The sequence below is a fragment of the Octopus bimaculoides genome, chromosome 2, assembly GCF_046866305.1.
Source record: "Octopus bimaculoides isolate indiv1 chromosome 2, ASM4686630v1, whole genome shotgun sequence".
NCBI lineage: Eukaryota > Metazoa > Mollusca > Cephalopoda > Octopoda > Octopodidae > Octopus > Octopus bimaculoides.
The window spans coordinates 134920070-134937278 of NC_142929.1; the positions used below are offsets into that span (position 1 = coordinate 134920070).

Sequence of the window (17209 nt, forward strand, 5' to 3'; positions counted from 1 at the left end):
CTAGGATATTTTCATAAAGTTCATGATGATGATGATGATGATGATTTACGTGTGTGTATTTGTGTCTGTGGTTGTCCCCTGCTATCACTCGACAACTGATGTGCTTATGTCCCTGAAAATTAGTGGTTCGGCAAAAGAGACTGATAGAATAAGTACTTGGCTTACAAAGAATAAGTCCTGGGGTTGATTTGTTCGACTAAAGGTGGTGCTCCAGCATGGCTGCAGCCAAAATGACTGAAACAAGTAAAAGAATAAAAGAAAAAGTATTTTTAATTTCATGCATGTGCATTATTTGTTTTTGATTTTGTCAATTACACAGTATGGAATTAAAAATACTTCTGTGAAAAAATACTTCTGTGAAAAAAATAGCACTATGATGCAATTCACTCTGCCAGAAATTTGGAAATGACATGCTGTACTGCTTGGCATTCGCACCAAAAGCTCCAGCATGAACATTTCAGAGTGTTTGGGACAGTGCAATCTGTTGACATGTACCAAGAGTGATGAAAATCAAATATCCAGTCAACATCATGGTGTTTGGAGTGATCACTAGTGATGGCGACATTATACCTCCATTCATTCTCCCACATTATGCCTCTATTCATTCTCCCTCAGGTTCAACATGGAAGCCTACCTCAAGTGCCTGGAGGAGGCAGTGCTGTCCTGGATCAAGAAGGTGGCTGCTGGAAGACCCTATGTCTGGCAACAGGACTCTGCACCATGCTACACAAGCAGGAGAACTTAGTCATGGCTGTTAGACAATTTTTGTGACCACATCGCCCCTAACATCTGGCTACCTAACTCCCCAGGCTGCAACTCCCTTGATTATTTTGTGTGGGACAAGAGACCAACAAGAGAGCAAGAGACCAACAAGAGAGCAAGAGACCAACAAGAGAGCAAGAGACCAACAAGAGAGCAAGAGACCAACAAAACTCCTTGTAACACCAAAGATGAACCAAAAGCAAGGATTATGGCAGCATTCACAAACTTAAACAAAGAGACCATCCAGAAGAGTTGCAGGAGATTCCGACGTCATCTGGAGGCTCTGATTGAAGCCAATGGTAATTTTATTGAATAAATTTACTCTTTAGAATTTAAAGATATTTTTATGTAATTTTGGTCAATATATCTGTTAAAATGAGATGTCAGTGTTATTTTCATTTTTGCATAATTTAGATGACAATATATTCACTGCACCTTGTTTATTATATAGTTGTTGGTTATGGCCAGTCAGAAAGTTAACATTAGTTTCATGTCTATTATCACTCATAGCAATATAGATGCCTCAGCAAACATGCTAGGCAGAGGCGCATAACCTCTTTGCTAAAGATCAGTAGAGAGATTATGTGCCTCCAGCCAACATGTCTGATGAGTCATCTATATTGCTAACCACAATGACAGATGTGAAATCAATAACTTTCTGACCAGCCATAATATGACCTATATATATATACATATATAGCTAAATCCCCCATACTTTGAACTAAATCCCCATACTTTGTGTGTATGTATATATATATATATATATATATGATGGGCATCTTTCAGTTTCCATCTACCAAATCCACTCACAAGGCTTTGGTTGGTTGGAGCCTATAGTAGAAGGCACTTGCCCAAGCTATCACGCTGTGGGACTGAACCCAGAACCATGTGGTTGGTAAGCAAGCTACTTACCATACAGCCACTCCTGCACCTATGTATATATATATCACCATCATCATCATCATCATCGTCATTTAACGTCTGCTTTCCATGCTGGCATGGGTTGGACGGTTTGACTAAGGGCTGGCGAGCCAGAAGGCTGCACCAGGCTCCAATCCGATCTGGCAATGTTTCTACAGCTGGATGCCCTTCCTAATGCCAACCACTCCAAGAGTGCAGTGGGTGCTTTTTACGTACCACTGGCACAAGGGCCAGTCAAGTGGTACTGGCACTGGCCACGCTTGAATGGTGCTTTTTACATACCACCAGCACAGAACCAGTCAGGCGGCACTGGCATCGACCATGCTCGAATGGTTCTTATATATATATATATATATATATATATATATATATATATATATATATATATATAAACTATATATATAAACCAATGTTTGTTTTTCATGTTATAATAAAAACAATTTTATATTAAACTTTAAGATTATATATATATATATATATATATATATATATATGCCTGGCTTCTTTTAGTTTCTGTCTACCAAATCCACTCACAAGACTTTTGTTGGCTTGGGACCATAGGAGAAAACATTTGCCCAAAGTGTTACACAATGAGACTGAACCCAAAACCATGAGGTTGGAAAGCAAACTTCTTAACCACATGGCCACGCCTGTATTTATAAAGTTACATCATCATCATCATCGTTTAACGTCCGCTTTCCATGCTAGCATGGGTTGGACGATTTGACTGAGGACTGGTGAAACCGGATGGCAACACCAGGCTCCAATCTAAATTTGGCAGAGTTTCTACAGCTGGATGCCCTTCCTAACGCCAACCACTCAGAGAGTGTAGTGGGTCCAGGGGCACTGGCAACGATCTCGCTCGAAAACCCTACAAGGCCAGTCAGGCGGTACTGGCAACGGTCACGCTCAGGATGGTACATCTTATGTGCCACCCGCACAAGAGCCAGTCCAGGGTCCCTGGCAACGATCTCACTTGGCTTGCCGGGTCTTCTCACGCACAGTACATTTCCAAAGGTTACAGTTGGTTGAATGAATACCTGCGTATTACTTGCATATCGGTCGGTATTAGTTGAAATACAAAGTAAAACTAGCAGAATTGAAAGAGGAGAAGGTAGTAATGCAACCAACATAGTCCTCTATTACTTTAACTTCTCTCATCTTACACTTTTTCTTTTTGTGTTTTGTTTTCCTTTTCTTTCTTTCATTTTTTTTTCCAAACCCAAAGGGGATGTAATTATTTTTTAATGAGAGACAAACGTTATAACAAATATGTAATAATGATGATGATGATGATAATGATTATAATTGTTGGATTGAAATTTGCGGTGTGGGTGTAGCCGATTATATCAATCCAGTACTTCAAGGATACTTTATTTTATCAACTCCGAAAGAATAAAAAGTAATGTTCACCTCAGCTGGATTTGAACTCAGAATGTAGAGAGTCGAAAGAATTACCCCCAAAACATTTTGTCAGACTATCTAACGAGTCTGTCAGCTTAATCCTAAAAAATTGTCTAATTTAAAAGTGGGGGCCAGTCAATGCCATCGGTTCCAGTATTTGACCGATACTTTATTTTATTGACCTGGAAAGAATAAAAGGTAAAGTTAAACCCGGCGGAATTTGAACCCAGACCGTAAAGAGCCGAAAGAAATGCCGCAAAGCAATTTTTTCCCTTATATTTGCTACAAAGATTTACAACGAATGAAGCATAACAACAAAGAAATTTCTGTAAAAAGGAAGTAAAAAAAAATCCCCCACCCTAAAATATTAATTTATTGCAGAATTTTCCACCGACAAACACGAAATATCCATATGGAATTTATTTCTTATGTCGACACGACGATTCTGACGTAGAAACAGAACAAACCAATTACAATTCAACACGCCATTGGCTGTCCTATTAAATCACGTGTGTTCAGGCCACCACTCCTTAGTGCCACGTTGAATGTTATTGCAGACATACATTCAAGTCTTCTCATTTTATACCCCTTCGTATTTACTAACGGCATCCGGAGGAGTCATGAAGTCGTCTCTGATAGTTTTCGTCGCCTTGTTTTGTTTTTCTCAGGCCCTTGAAGGTGTTAAGGAAGAAGAAGGGGTCCTAGTATTAACGAAAGATAACTTTGAGCAACTAACCCAAAAAATTAAGTATTTGATGGTCGAATTTTGTAAGTACTTCTCTGCTTTTGTTCTGTTGGGGGTTTTTTTCTTCATCTCTGCGTTTACTTTTTTCTTTTTGTTACCCTCTTGGAACGGTTGGATCCTACGTTTTGTCTATCTTTCACCTTTTGATTGCCAAACCATACATGCATATATATATATACGCACACACGCCGATGTAGCATGAAATGCTATAGTATAATATCTCCACATCTAATCTTCACTTTCTGAATGGTTGATTATCAGATGTGTCTGTCATTTACAATTGTACACACCCACACGTACTCAGATATGTATATGTTCTAATTAAAAGGAAAACATCAACAAAAATCTAGTTACCTGTTTCAATTATATGGTTCAAATCATCAACAAATGACTTATAAAAGAAAGAAAAAAAAAATGAATTGAAATTAAATAAAGTCTCGAAATTAATCGACACCCGATTGATATTTTATGTCTTAGTCACTAGCTTCTAGCAACTTAATTCAGATGCGTGCACGAAATATTGCTGACTCCTTAATTTTTTATTTATCGAATTATTTGATCGTTTTAAGTAGAAAGAAAAATACCAATAAGTGTCTTAATGCATCAAATATGATAAAATTGATATTTTTAAACATGCCTTTTCTATTTAAAATATTCTTCTTAGCGTAGCAGATGTTTATTAAGTTGGCACTTTGTTTTCTTATTCCCTTCGTTTGACATATCTCCACACTAAGAAAATGGCTAAGCTGATGGTAAGGTCACTTGAATTGCTAGGTATTGAATCATTTAACTTTAGCTGCTCACCAGTTTTTCATTTGTACGAAAGAAAATGGAGCTCTCTGTTCTCTTTGTATAATAATATAAATGTATATAAACTTAGGAAAGGATTTTCGTTGCTGATGAAAAATAAGAAATGAAGCGAGACAGATGGAAGGTAAAAGTGGGGAACGAAATAATTTCGATAAATGACTATTCCGAACAATCAAATCATTAAAGTGAAATTTTGGTTTTATTCTTTAATCTATCCTAATAATTGAAAGTGTTTAAAGAAAATATTGAAATCAAGACAGCCATCACCTCGACATATTGATGCATTTCGTTTAAGGCATGTTGGTTTAATCTGCAACCGATATTATTACACTCTATAAATAATTTATATTCAATGATTCGTTCCCACGACATCAGATATATTTTATGAAATGAAACAAGTGCTGGGTATCTTCATTTCTATATTATAAAGCAATTCAACTTGTGCTGCCGGGTGTACGTTTATCTTGTCACTTCCGGTTGTCGATCATGCTTTAATTTTTGGGAAACCCTCCCCCTCCCCCAGTTCTAAGCCCCTGCAAAAGACCCTTCTCAAGTTACCAAATTGTATTTAGATATTCTTTCCTTTTTACATTTCAATTCCGCTGTTTTTAGTATTGTAGAAGAAAATGGTAGGAGAATTAAATATAGCATTTTAGTCGTTCATTGTAGTTATATATGGACAGTGTGCTGAGGTCTCTCTCTCTCTCTCTCTCTCTCTCTCTCTCTCTGTGTATGCATATGTATGCACATAGAGGTATGGTAATGCAAACACAAAAAATATAGCTCAAAGTATTAGGTTAGAGACTTTCGTGCGTTGACATTTATCAAACGTGCCAACGCACGAAACTCTCGGACCTTGAGTCACTTTTTTGCTAAATATTGATATATATGATTTACATAGGACATAAACCATATAACAATGAAAATATTCGTTATATATAGTAGAACGGGCCCAAATTTTATCTTTTATTTTGGGATAGACCTTTCGAAAGTTGATTATCAATATGTTAAATATACATACTTTGTAATATAAACTTGAGTCGTCTGCTCGAAATGATTTGCAATTAGAACAGTTTTGATTTTGCTGTCAATTATATACACAGTAAATGACAGTGGGCAATGTTACTATATATATACGAATGTGTTTGTGTGTGTGTGTGTGTGTGTGTGTATCCCTCCTTCCCACCCCCCGATTTCAGGCCACGTTGTCAGCTATTGCGTTTGTGGGAGTTACAGCATCTGTTGAGTGGGGGTGCTTGATGTCGTGGCATTTAAATTCGATTTCACTCCCACCTATATATATGACAGTAATTTTCACTTCTCGTTAATTAATTTCAAATCGTATTTATTTTTTATTGTGCATGTACGTTTCATGAGGTATGAATGTCACACGATTGCTTTACAGCCGTTGACTGAAACAATATATCTATTTATCTATCTGTATATTTATACACATACATGTAATTTTTTTCTTATTCTATATACAATCCAGTTGGAAAGCATTTAGTAATACTTTCGGGATAGTCTAGTTAGTCGTCACGGACTCGTACGAAAATCCCAAGTGCACTATTCTAGGTACCATTAGAAACGTGAACCTCTTCCGGCCTGTGTATATAAACCATCTAAATTGTCTTGATATCTTTCAGATAGCCTACTTTATGCACTGCACCCAGTTCAGAAGTTTAGTCCCTCCATTTATTATTTTTTACAAGGGTAAATGAAGAGGAAAATATTAGTTTTTCTCTGCAAACCCGTTCCCACCTTTGCTCTTTGTTCTATATCGACAGCGATAAGTTAACATGAATATATTTGTCGCCAATAGATCTATTTAGTAGAACAAGAAAGGCTGGGAAAACTTTAAAACAAAATCTCAAATTTTAACCAGTAAGGCCAGTCCAGTAACAAATAGTTCGCAACATATGCTATAAAAACTAGTGTTATCAGTGATTTTGAATACATTCGGAAGATTTGTGTGTGGTAGTAGTGATTTTGAAAACTAAGTTGTGATCAAAGGTCGAGTTCAGCAATGTGATTACTGTCACATATTGATGGGCGTGTAAACACAAAGCTACCCACTCGTGTTAAAAAGAGGCGCTTGTCAACATTACATTGTCATGTTTAGGGCTCACAAATATAAGAAAAAAAAGTGGATGCGCAAAGATAAGATAATAAATAAAATTTCTCTAATTTTCTATCTACCACTTGAAGTATGGAATTCTTTTACTAAAACTGAAAGTAGTTACACAGTGGTCAGCATTGCATATACGTAAAAATATCAATTTTCAATTTACAACGTTAATATACACAAGGTTTGCATAAACGTTTTATGGAAAAAAAAAGTATTTATGTTCTGATCACCATCATCATCATCATTTAACATCCATTGTCCAAGCTGGTATGGGTTGGACGGTTTGACCAGGGCTGGTGAACTGGAAGGCTGCATCAAACTACAGTCTGATTTGGCATAGTTCCTAACATCAACCACTCTGAGAATGTAATGGGTACTTTTATGTGCCACCAGCATGGGTGCCATATGTGTGACACCTGTATCTGTCACGGCTTTGATTTTGCTCGGCTTGATGAGTCTCTTCTTAAGCATGATAATGCCAAAGGTCTCGGTCATTTCCTCTGTGAGGTGCACATACACATTTATCTCTTGAATTATAGTTCCTTTAGAGTATCGCAGATGAGTGGATATTTTTGCTGAAGTAAACCAAAAATAGCGTATAAAGATTAGCTGAAAGTGAGATACAGTGAATTAATTTCTAGTTCAGCTTAAACAGGTCTTCAGCTGAAATGAGTTTTATATGGAGATTCTGTTGGTTCCTGTAGTGCTGAACTCTCAAAGAAAAGAGAGTGGTGCAACTTGAGTTCTGTGTGTATAGCCTTAAGTGGGTGAGAGAATTTAGGTTCCTGATTGGTTCAGAAACTCTGAAGGCAAACAATGAATGATTAAATGTATGAAGGTTGTTTCATTAGCTCTTTCTTGATTGATGGGAAGCAGTGGTTAATTAGCATAAAAAACAATAGGTAATGAAAACTGATAATACAAAAATCTGAGGAAATATGGCCAATAGCCAGACCTTCACAAATTGACTGGCCATTGGGCATGTTGTCTTTTTCTGGTCACTGACAGAAGGAAGAACTGGCCTATTGGTAGTATATTGAGATACTAGCACATCGGTGGTTGCTGGAAGAATCAGAGTAGTCTTTAGTTGATGTTCTGTTGACATATGGTTCTCCAAATATGCTGTCTTCAGACAGTTGATGCTCAGTCTCCTGTTCACTTTGTGTATTGAGAATGAAAGTCTTTGAAGTTTTTCTCAACTTTCTTGAACAATCATATCTTGTACGCTTCTTCACAGTGTTGCTGTGAACAAAAATATGCAGACATTTGGAGAAGTAGGTCTTGTACTGCTGTCTGCTATTGTCAAGTACTAATTACTAACACACTGCTCAGGTGTTCATAGTCGATAAACATAGTTTGATGTGTCTGTTTTTGGCAGTAGATCTATTAAGTGCAGTCCTAGTAATTTGATGGTATTACCATAGAGAAATTTAGCTGGCGTATATCTAATCTTTCATTCTGGAGTGTATACAAAGGAATACAAAAGGAAGATACTTATACCACTTAAGCAATCTGCTTAAGCCTTTATTGCAAACTTGAGTTGAAGGAAATACTCCACCACTGTTAGCTACTGTATAAGTGGTGGCATATGTTCAACTGAGCCTAACAATTGTCAATTCTTTGAAGAAGTTAGCCTTGAATGGTGTGCTGTAGCTGGAAATCTTGTTCTCTATCAAGGCTTTAGTAACCATCTTGGCTGTAATGTCAACTAATTGGATAACCGCAGACTCTCTGGTGTACCTGTTAAAAACAAGTGGACATTACGTATGTTTATATGAAAGAGGAAGTATTCTCAAGAGATGGATGTCTATGTGCTCAAACCTCATGAGATGAAACAAAAGTGCCAAGTTATGCAGTTTCTGGCTTAGTCTTGAGAGTTTTTGTTTATTTTGCTTCATATGAACTATGTTAATATCGACTTCTGTGTGAAGTTGGTGCCTGGGTGTGACAAAGGAGCGTAGTAAAAACTTCACCATAGCGCACTGTCCCAAAATATACTTGATTGATGGAGACATCATTCAAAATCCATCTAGCTGGAGAAGGATGTAGCACCTGCTAAAATGTCAGTAGTGACAAATTCCATACATGGCCAGCTGCTGTCTGATCAAAATCAATGTTAGTACTTGTAGGATTGCAAAAGAATTCATGTTCTACTACTTTGCTAATCCCTCTTGGCTTATCTGCTGTCAGTTGTATACTGAGAAACATAGTTGAAGTGATGAATCTCTCTCTTACTGAATGGTAATCAAATCTGGATTTCTGGGCATAGTTTATCAACATGTCTGTAGATACAAAAAAAAAAGTGACCCTCCAGCATGTAATAAAATTATTCCCTACTAAGATAGGCAGCTAGCTATTCTCTTCCAAAAGTGTTGTCTTTGTTTTTGCTGAATGTGAACATTTGGAGAAAAAGACTGGCTGCTAGATGTCCTCCACCACCCATTCCAGTATCTGATGCAGCTAATGTGCACAATGATGCATTTACTCTGGGGTGATGGGTAACATAGGCTGACCTGCTGTATACTTTCCTGAAAGTGGCATGCTCAAGGGTTATTGGTTTGATTTCTTCTTTCTGTTCCTGAGCACGTTGGTGAATGGTTGTGCAGCACCAGCACTCTTGGGAATGAAATTAATGAAGCCAAATTAATTCTCTCAACTTATGCAGTGGTGTAGGAAATTCTTGGGTGGCTGCCATGTTCTCCTTTAGTAGTTGGAGTTCATCTTTGTCGACTGTTAGGTTGGGGAAAGTCAATGATGATCTGGCAAATATTCACTAGGTGTGATGACCATGTGGATGATCATAGGAGTAAACGATGTTCATACTTGTCTTCTGAGCGTACGACAGGTAGAGAATTAAGGTGTGCATAGAGTGAAGGGTAATTTGGATGACATCATCAATCTCTGAAAAGCCTGTGTTATGTTAAGGAGGCCATAGGGCATTGAGTTTGCTGTTTTGTGAATGTCATCAACTCCACAGAGATCTAGTTGTACACTCTTCTTTTTGAAAAAAATCACTGTACTATCTAGGGAGAGAGAAAAACCCTGAGATATCGAGTAATGATCTGGAAGGTGTTGAGTATGATATTCACTGCATGAATACCAGTTGGTACCTTTTTAGAAGCTATATATGTGATGACCAGTTGCTAGGTAGGGTTATTGTAGCTTCAATGATATGATTAAATTTGGACTCTGCAATGTTCAACCGGTCTGGATTGAGGCATTAGGATTTGATATTTGTGGTCTTCATGTTTGCATATGGTAGCTGCATCTGCTATTCCACTGTTGTTATAGGTTGAACATGTGATATCTGGCTATAGACAAGGAAGGCATCGTATCTTGCTGAAATTGTTCCCATTAACACTGCTGGGTAAGGGCTGTATTCGTGTTACCTCGTACAGTAATGCTACTCATAGTCATTAAGATGATGCTACTTAACCACTAACGGATCAAAGTGACAAAGGAAATTGGTTCCATTTCTGTGGGGTAAGGAACTCTATAATGATGAATACCCATCTAAAAACTCTTGGTAGTTCCAAAGCAATTTTAAGGATCTCTCACCAAGTGTGGTAACGGAAAAGTGGTTAACAGCCTGAAGTAACTTAGAAATGGGTTGGTTCTTACCATATAGCTGAAGAGACAGTAGGACGGTCACTTCTACTCCATTGTTTTGCAATATATACTGCTCTTCCTCTTGGTCACATAAAATGGGCAACTAGTTGAAAAGATACCTTTATGTGAACAGGGGTTGATGCAATTTCAAGCACAGCTACCATACTTAATTGGTATGGATTCATTGGATTTATGTTAACATGCCAATATTGGAGATAAAATAGACTTTTTGACAGTTTTTAATCCCATAAATAAATAATTTATCAGTTCTTGAGATATCTAAAGCTATTTGACATAATAGTTTCAAATTTTGGTACAAAACCAGCAATTTCAGGGCATGGAGTAAATTAATTACATCAATCCCAGTGCTTAATTATTACTTATTTCAACTCTGAAAGGATTAAAGGCAAAGTCAACTCCAGCAGTATTTGAACTCAGAACATAAAAGTGGAAGAAATGCTGCTAAGTATTGTTGTCTGGCATAGCAACAACTCTGCCAGCTCGTTGCCTTAAAAGACTATTTTACATAATGTGCAGTCAGAAGCACCAAGAAACAACTATAACGAGCACTCTGAGAGCGTAAACCTCTGCCAAGGCAACGCCAACACCCTCTCAATGATTAGCCAGAGCTGATTTTTAAAATGAGAATATCTGAAATAAACTCGACTGCTCTCACAAACGAGAATACTAAGAATGAACCTGACCACTCTCAAAAATAAAGTAAAAAAACAGGAAAAATAATCCAGAATCCTTGCCTGGTACTGGATCAATCCCAAAATCTAATCAGTTCGTGCCAGTCACAAGGCCAAACATACCCGAAAGTTTCATCCAAATCCATACAGTAGTTCTTGAGATATCGTGTCCACAAGCAAACAAACATGACTGAGAACAATACCTCTGCAATTCTTATTACCTAAAATTTATCAGAAATTGAATTTAAAAATTGCTTCTGTGTATTTCTTTCATTTACCCACAGCCTGTATTTCAGTTGTAATGCTTTTACTATTTTCCCAAATATGTTAATGTTTTTCTTTGTACTGATCATATTATTCCCATGATCAGGTTTAGATATCAGCTTCTCCAGAATTGAATTGTGTTCACCTATTCATACTATAATAAAAACTTTTCGTTTCAGATGCTCCATGGTGTGGGCATTGCAAAGCCCTTGCTCCTGAATATGTAAAGGCAGCTGCAGAGTTTAAAGATGATGAAAACTGTTATTTAGGGAAAGTTGATGCTACCATTGAAGTGGATTTGGCTGAGAAATATGAAGTTCGAGGCTACCCAACTATCAAATTCTTCAAGGAAGGAAAAATATATGACTATTCTGGTATTTCGTTTTTCTAATATTTGGATTTGTGTAGCAACTATTTAATGTACATATGTTGATTTCATATAACTGAACACAGACCTGAGAGTTAGTTAATTCATTTAACTTGACACATTAGCAAAACCAGTATATAATGTATTAACCATGCTCGTTATGAATATTTGGAATTAGTACCTTAATATTTATCTGTAAAAATATATATATATCATCATCATCATCGTTTAACGTCCGCTTTCCATGCTAGCATGGGTTGGACGATTTGACTGAGGACTGGTGAAACCGGATGGCAACACCAGGCTCCAATCTAAATTTGGCAGAGTTTCTACAGCTGGATGCCCTTCCTAACGCCAACCACTCAGAGAGTGTAGTAGGTGCTTTTACGTGTCACCTGCACGAGGGCCAGTCAGGTGGTACTGGCAACGGCCACGCTCAAAATGGTCCATCTTATGTGCCACCCATACAAGAGCCAGTCCAGTTGCACTGGCAACGATCTTACTTGGCTTGCCGGGTCTTCTCACGCACAGCACATTTCCAAAGGTCTCGGTCGGTAGTCATCGCCTCGGTGAGGCCCAATGTACGAAGGTCTTGCCTCACCACCTCAGCCCAGGTCTTCCTGGGCCTACCTCTTCCACGGGTTCCCTCAACTGTTAGGGTGTGGCACTTTTTCAGGCAGCTATCCTCATCCATTCTCACCACATGTCCATACCAGCACAATCATCACTCTTGCACACCACAACTGATGCTTCTAATGTTCAGCTTTTCTCTCAAGATACTTACACTCTGACGGGTATTCACATTGACATTACACATCCAACGGAGCATACTGGCTTCATTCCTTGCGAGCTTACGTATGTCCTCAGCAGTTACAGCCCATGTTTCACTGCCATGTAGCATGGCTGTTCGTACACATGCGTCATACAGTCTGCCTTTTACTCTGAGTGAGAGTCCCTTTGTCGCCAGCAGGGGTAAGAGCTCTCTAAACTTTGCCCAGGCTATTCTTATTCTAGCAGCTAGACTTTCAGCGCACCCACCCCCACTACTAACTTGGTCGCCCAGATAGCGGAAGCTATCGACTACCTCTAGTTTTTCACCCTGGAATGAGATAAAAGTTGTTTCCTGTTTGTTTAGTTTTTATTGCACCTGAACATCTGCCACAAACAAAAACTAACTTCCTAGTTAACCTGCCTTTGATGTTGCTGCACCTCTTATGTGTCCATAGCTTGCACCGGGTACATCTTATAGAGTTACTACCTACTCCTTTTCTACATACTGAGCAGGGCCATCTACCTGAAGGGGTTTGTGTTTTATCTACCTTCCTACTTATTAGGATTTTGGTTTTAGCTAGGTTGACTCTAAGGCCCTTCAATTCTAGACCTTGCTTCCACACCTGAAACTTCTCTAGTTCTGATAGTGACTCCGCAATTAGGGCAAGGTCATCAGCATAGAGGAGCTCCCAGGGGCAACCTGTCTTGAACTCCTCTGTGATTGCCTGGAGGACTATGATAAATAAGAGGGGGCTGAGGACGGAACCTTGGTGGACCCCTACCTCTACCCGGAATTCATTACTGTACTCATTTCCAACCCTCACCTTACTGGCAGCATCTCTACATGGCTCGCACAGCTCTCGCTAACCATTCTTCTATCCCAAGTTTCCTCATTGACCACCAGATAAGGGATCGGGGGACCCTGTCAAAGGCTTTCTCCATGTCAACGAAAGCCAGGTACAGAGGTTTATGCTTGGCTAGGTATTTCTCCTGCAGCTGTCTTACTAGAAATAAGGCATCAGTGGTGCTTTTACCTGGCACGAACCCAAACTGTATCTCATCTAAATGGATTCGCTCCCTAATTAGTTGGGCTATGACCCTCTCTGTAACTTTCATTGACTCTCTCTGTAACTTTCATATATATATATATATATATATATATATATATATATATATATATATATATATATATATAAATAAATTTTATGTCTGTTTTTCCTAGCTAGGTTGGATTAGATCATCATTTAACATCTGTTTTCCATGCTGACATGGGTTGTACAGTTTGACAGGAGCTGGCCAGCTGAAGAGCTGCCCAGGCTCTGTGTTTGTTTTGGCATGGTTTCTACAGCTGGATGCCCTTCCTAACACCATTCACTTTACAGAGTGCACTGGATGCTTTTATACACCACTGACAGGAGTTCTTTTATGTGGCACCCACATGTCCGCAAGGTTAAGAACCTTTTGCTGAAGAATGATGCAGGGGACATGACTGTATACAAGGGCAATCACATATTTACTTAGCTTGACAGGTCTTAAGCACAACAATCTGCTAGAAGTCTCGGTTACCTATTATCCCCTCTGTGAGGCCCAACACCTGCAGATCCTTTCCACTTCGTCTCCCATCTTCATGGGTCTACCCTATCCACATGTTCCCTCTGCAATTAGAGATCAGCACCTCGACACAACCATCTTCATTCATATCCATGACATGGCCATACCTGCACAGTCTTCTCTCTTGTACACTACATCTGATTTACCATATACCCAGTTTTTCTCTCAAATCACTTAAAGTTTGTTGTATATACATGCTGACATTACCCATCCAGTGGAGCATACTGGCTTCCTTTCCTTAGATTTATATGTTATTGAAGCATTGTTTTACAGCTAGATATCCTGTCTGTTGATAATCCTTATGTGTTTTTGAAGTAAAGGGTCACTTACATCATTTGTGTTTAAATGCAAGAAGTGAGCAAATGATTCAATGACAGAAGTGACAATGGTAGCACTACAACTTTGGTAGACGTAAATGTAAACAAGCAAACATGCATGTGCTCACACCCAGATGAGTCTTTTAGTTTTTCTACCAAATCTACACAAAGCTTTGGTAGCCCCAGGGCTATAATAGCAGACACTTACTCAAAGTGCAGTGCAGTAGGTTTTGACTCAAAGCCACATAGGTTCAAAGTGAAATTCTTTATAATCACACAACCATGCCTTAGGCAAACCATTTTCTTCAAAGCTACTGCATTATCAATTACATGAATAGTCTGCATCCGAAATGTAATGAGATAATAATTCTGCTAGGTATTACGTGTTGTAACATATTGTTCAGGCAAAATCAAAAGAGCAAGTGAGGAAATGAACATGCATGACGAAAATGTTAAAGGGACTTAAAATTTCATTAGGTGCAAGATTGGTAAGACGCTTACTACCCAACCACATCATTCCGGGACTAGTCCGACCATGGCATCTTGAATAAGTGTCCTCTACTATAGTTTCATGCTGAGTTTATACTATAGTTTCAGCCTTGTGAGTGGATTTGGTTGACGGAAACTGAAAGAAGCCCATCACACATATATATATATATATATATATTGTTTGTCCCAAACACTACCACTTGACAATTGGTGTTGGTGTGTTTATGTTCCCATAGCTTAGCAGTTTGGCTAAAGAGACTGATAGAATAGGTACCAGACTTAAAAAAAAAAAAAAATACTGGGGTTGATTCATTTGATTAAAATCCTTCAAGGGGGTGCCCCAGCATAGCCTCAGTCTAATGACTGAAACAGGTAAAGGATCATCATCATCGTTTAACGTCCACTTTCCATGCTAGCATGGGTTGGACGATTTGACTGAGGACTGGTGCAACCGGATGGCTACACCAGGCTCCAATCTAATTTGGCAGAGTTTCTACAACTGGATGCCCTTCCTAACGCCAACCACTCAGAGAGTGTAGTGGGTGCTTTTACGTGTCACCCGCACGAAAACGGCCACGCTCGAAATGGTGTCTTTTATGTGCCACCCGCACAAGAGCCAGTCCAGGGGCACTGGCAACGATCTCGCTCGAAAACCCTACAAGGCCAGTCAGGCGGTACTGGCAACGGTCACACTCAGGATGGTACATCTTATGTGCCACCCGCACAAGAGCCAGTCCAGGGTCCCTGGCAACGATCTCACTTGGCTTGCTGGGTCTTCTCACTCACAGCACATTTCCAAATATATATATATGTAATTGTGTGTATATGTTTGTGTGTCTTTGTCCTCCCAACTTTGCTTGACAACTGATGTTGGTGTGTTACATCCCTGTAACTTAGTGGTTCGGCATAAGTGACCGATAGAATAAGTACTAGGCTTAAAAATATAAGTCCTGGGATTGATTTGCTCGACTAAAGGCTGTGCTCCAGCATGGCTGCAGTCAAATGACTGAAACAAGTAAAAGAGTGAATCAATGTAGAGTCTAGGCCTTAATTTATTTATAGGTTTCAGTAATATTTATCAGCTGTGCTCAGTTGAGGAGGGTCTCTAATTATTAGTTAAGATCTGGAAAACATTTTAAACGTTCTATTTTGACCTATTTGAAGAAATAGACAATATTTACACACATGCACATGGCAGGTTGCTTTAAGTTTCTGTGCAATAGTCTGAAGTCACTTGCCCAAGGTGTCACACAATGAGATAAAACTTGAGACCACAAGCAACAGACCAAACTCTCTATGTAGTCATGTCTGTACTACTTAATGCTATCCCACAACATTGATGAGGCCTTACAGTTAAATTATGTAACTATAAGCATTAATTATATAGTTACTAAAGTGAGATAGTTATTTCATGGCAATGATCAGTTTTCTCTTGAGCCTTAGGTTGAAATATATATTAGCAGTCAGTTCTGTTTTAGGGTTCTCTAAAAAAACTATCATTGAGTTAATGTTAAAAATTAAGATAAAGTTTTTTTTAATGACATTCTATAGGTGTTAGTTTGATTTGTAGCTGTTTGGCATTTTTAGATATAGATTCAAATGAGAAGCTTTCTCTCTGCTTAATTTATTTCTCTGTTCATATAAATGGCATACTATATGATGTGTATGTACAAGCCATGATACTCTTGGGCAGAGAATGCAAAAGATTGGCATATTAGAAAGTGATGATCTGACTATGGCTTACAGAGTGTAGTTGAAGCAACAAAGGAATTGTTGAGATGATTGATCAGCAAAAGTATTGATTGAGGTTTTGTGCAAAGTCAGTCCTGAATGAGTAAACCAATGATCAATAGCTTTCCAGTCATGACCATCCTGCCTCTTTTAGAGGCATCTAGGAATATATTATTCAATGGTGTGTTAAGGCTTTTGCTAAGAGTATTAGCAATAAGGCAAGATGAAATGGCTTCAATTGCATAACAAACTTGGTTTTTCTATAAAAAAAAAAATAATGATGGTAATGGTTTCAAATTTTGGCACAGCAATTTCGGGGGAGTGGGATAGTTGATTACATTGACTCAAGTACTTGGATGGTACTAATTTTATTGACCCTGAAAAGATGAAAGGCAAAGTGGACCTCTACAGAGTTTGAACTCTGAATATAAAGACAAACGAAATGCTGAAGACATGATGATGATGATAATAATAATTTAGTCCATGGATTGGGGGAGAGGTGGTGTCCATGTCCTTTGCATGTCTTCCCAAACTGGTGAGACATGCAACAAATACCTAGCCTGAACATTCTGACCTGAATACTCCAAA

General features: G+C 38.5%; 1 protein-coding gene across 1 annotated transcript in view; it reads left to right on the forward strand.

The window, feature by feature from the left end:
• The first annotated feature begins 3612 nt into the window (after positions 1-3612).
• The window catches only part of LOC106880130 (protein disulfide-isomerase), a 35207-nt gene continuing 21610 nt past the window's right edge, over positions 3613-17209 (forward strand). The window contains exons 1-2 of the mRNA XM_014929951.3: positions 3613-3855; positions 11515-11709. Coding sequence (XP_014785437.1) covers positions 3633-3855; positions 11515-11709 — 418 coding nt within the window. The 5' untranslated portion in view covers positions 3613-3632. The remainder of the gene's footprint in view (positions 3856-11514; positions 11710-17209) is intronic.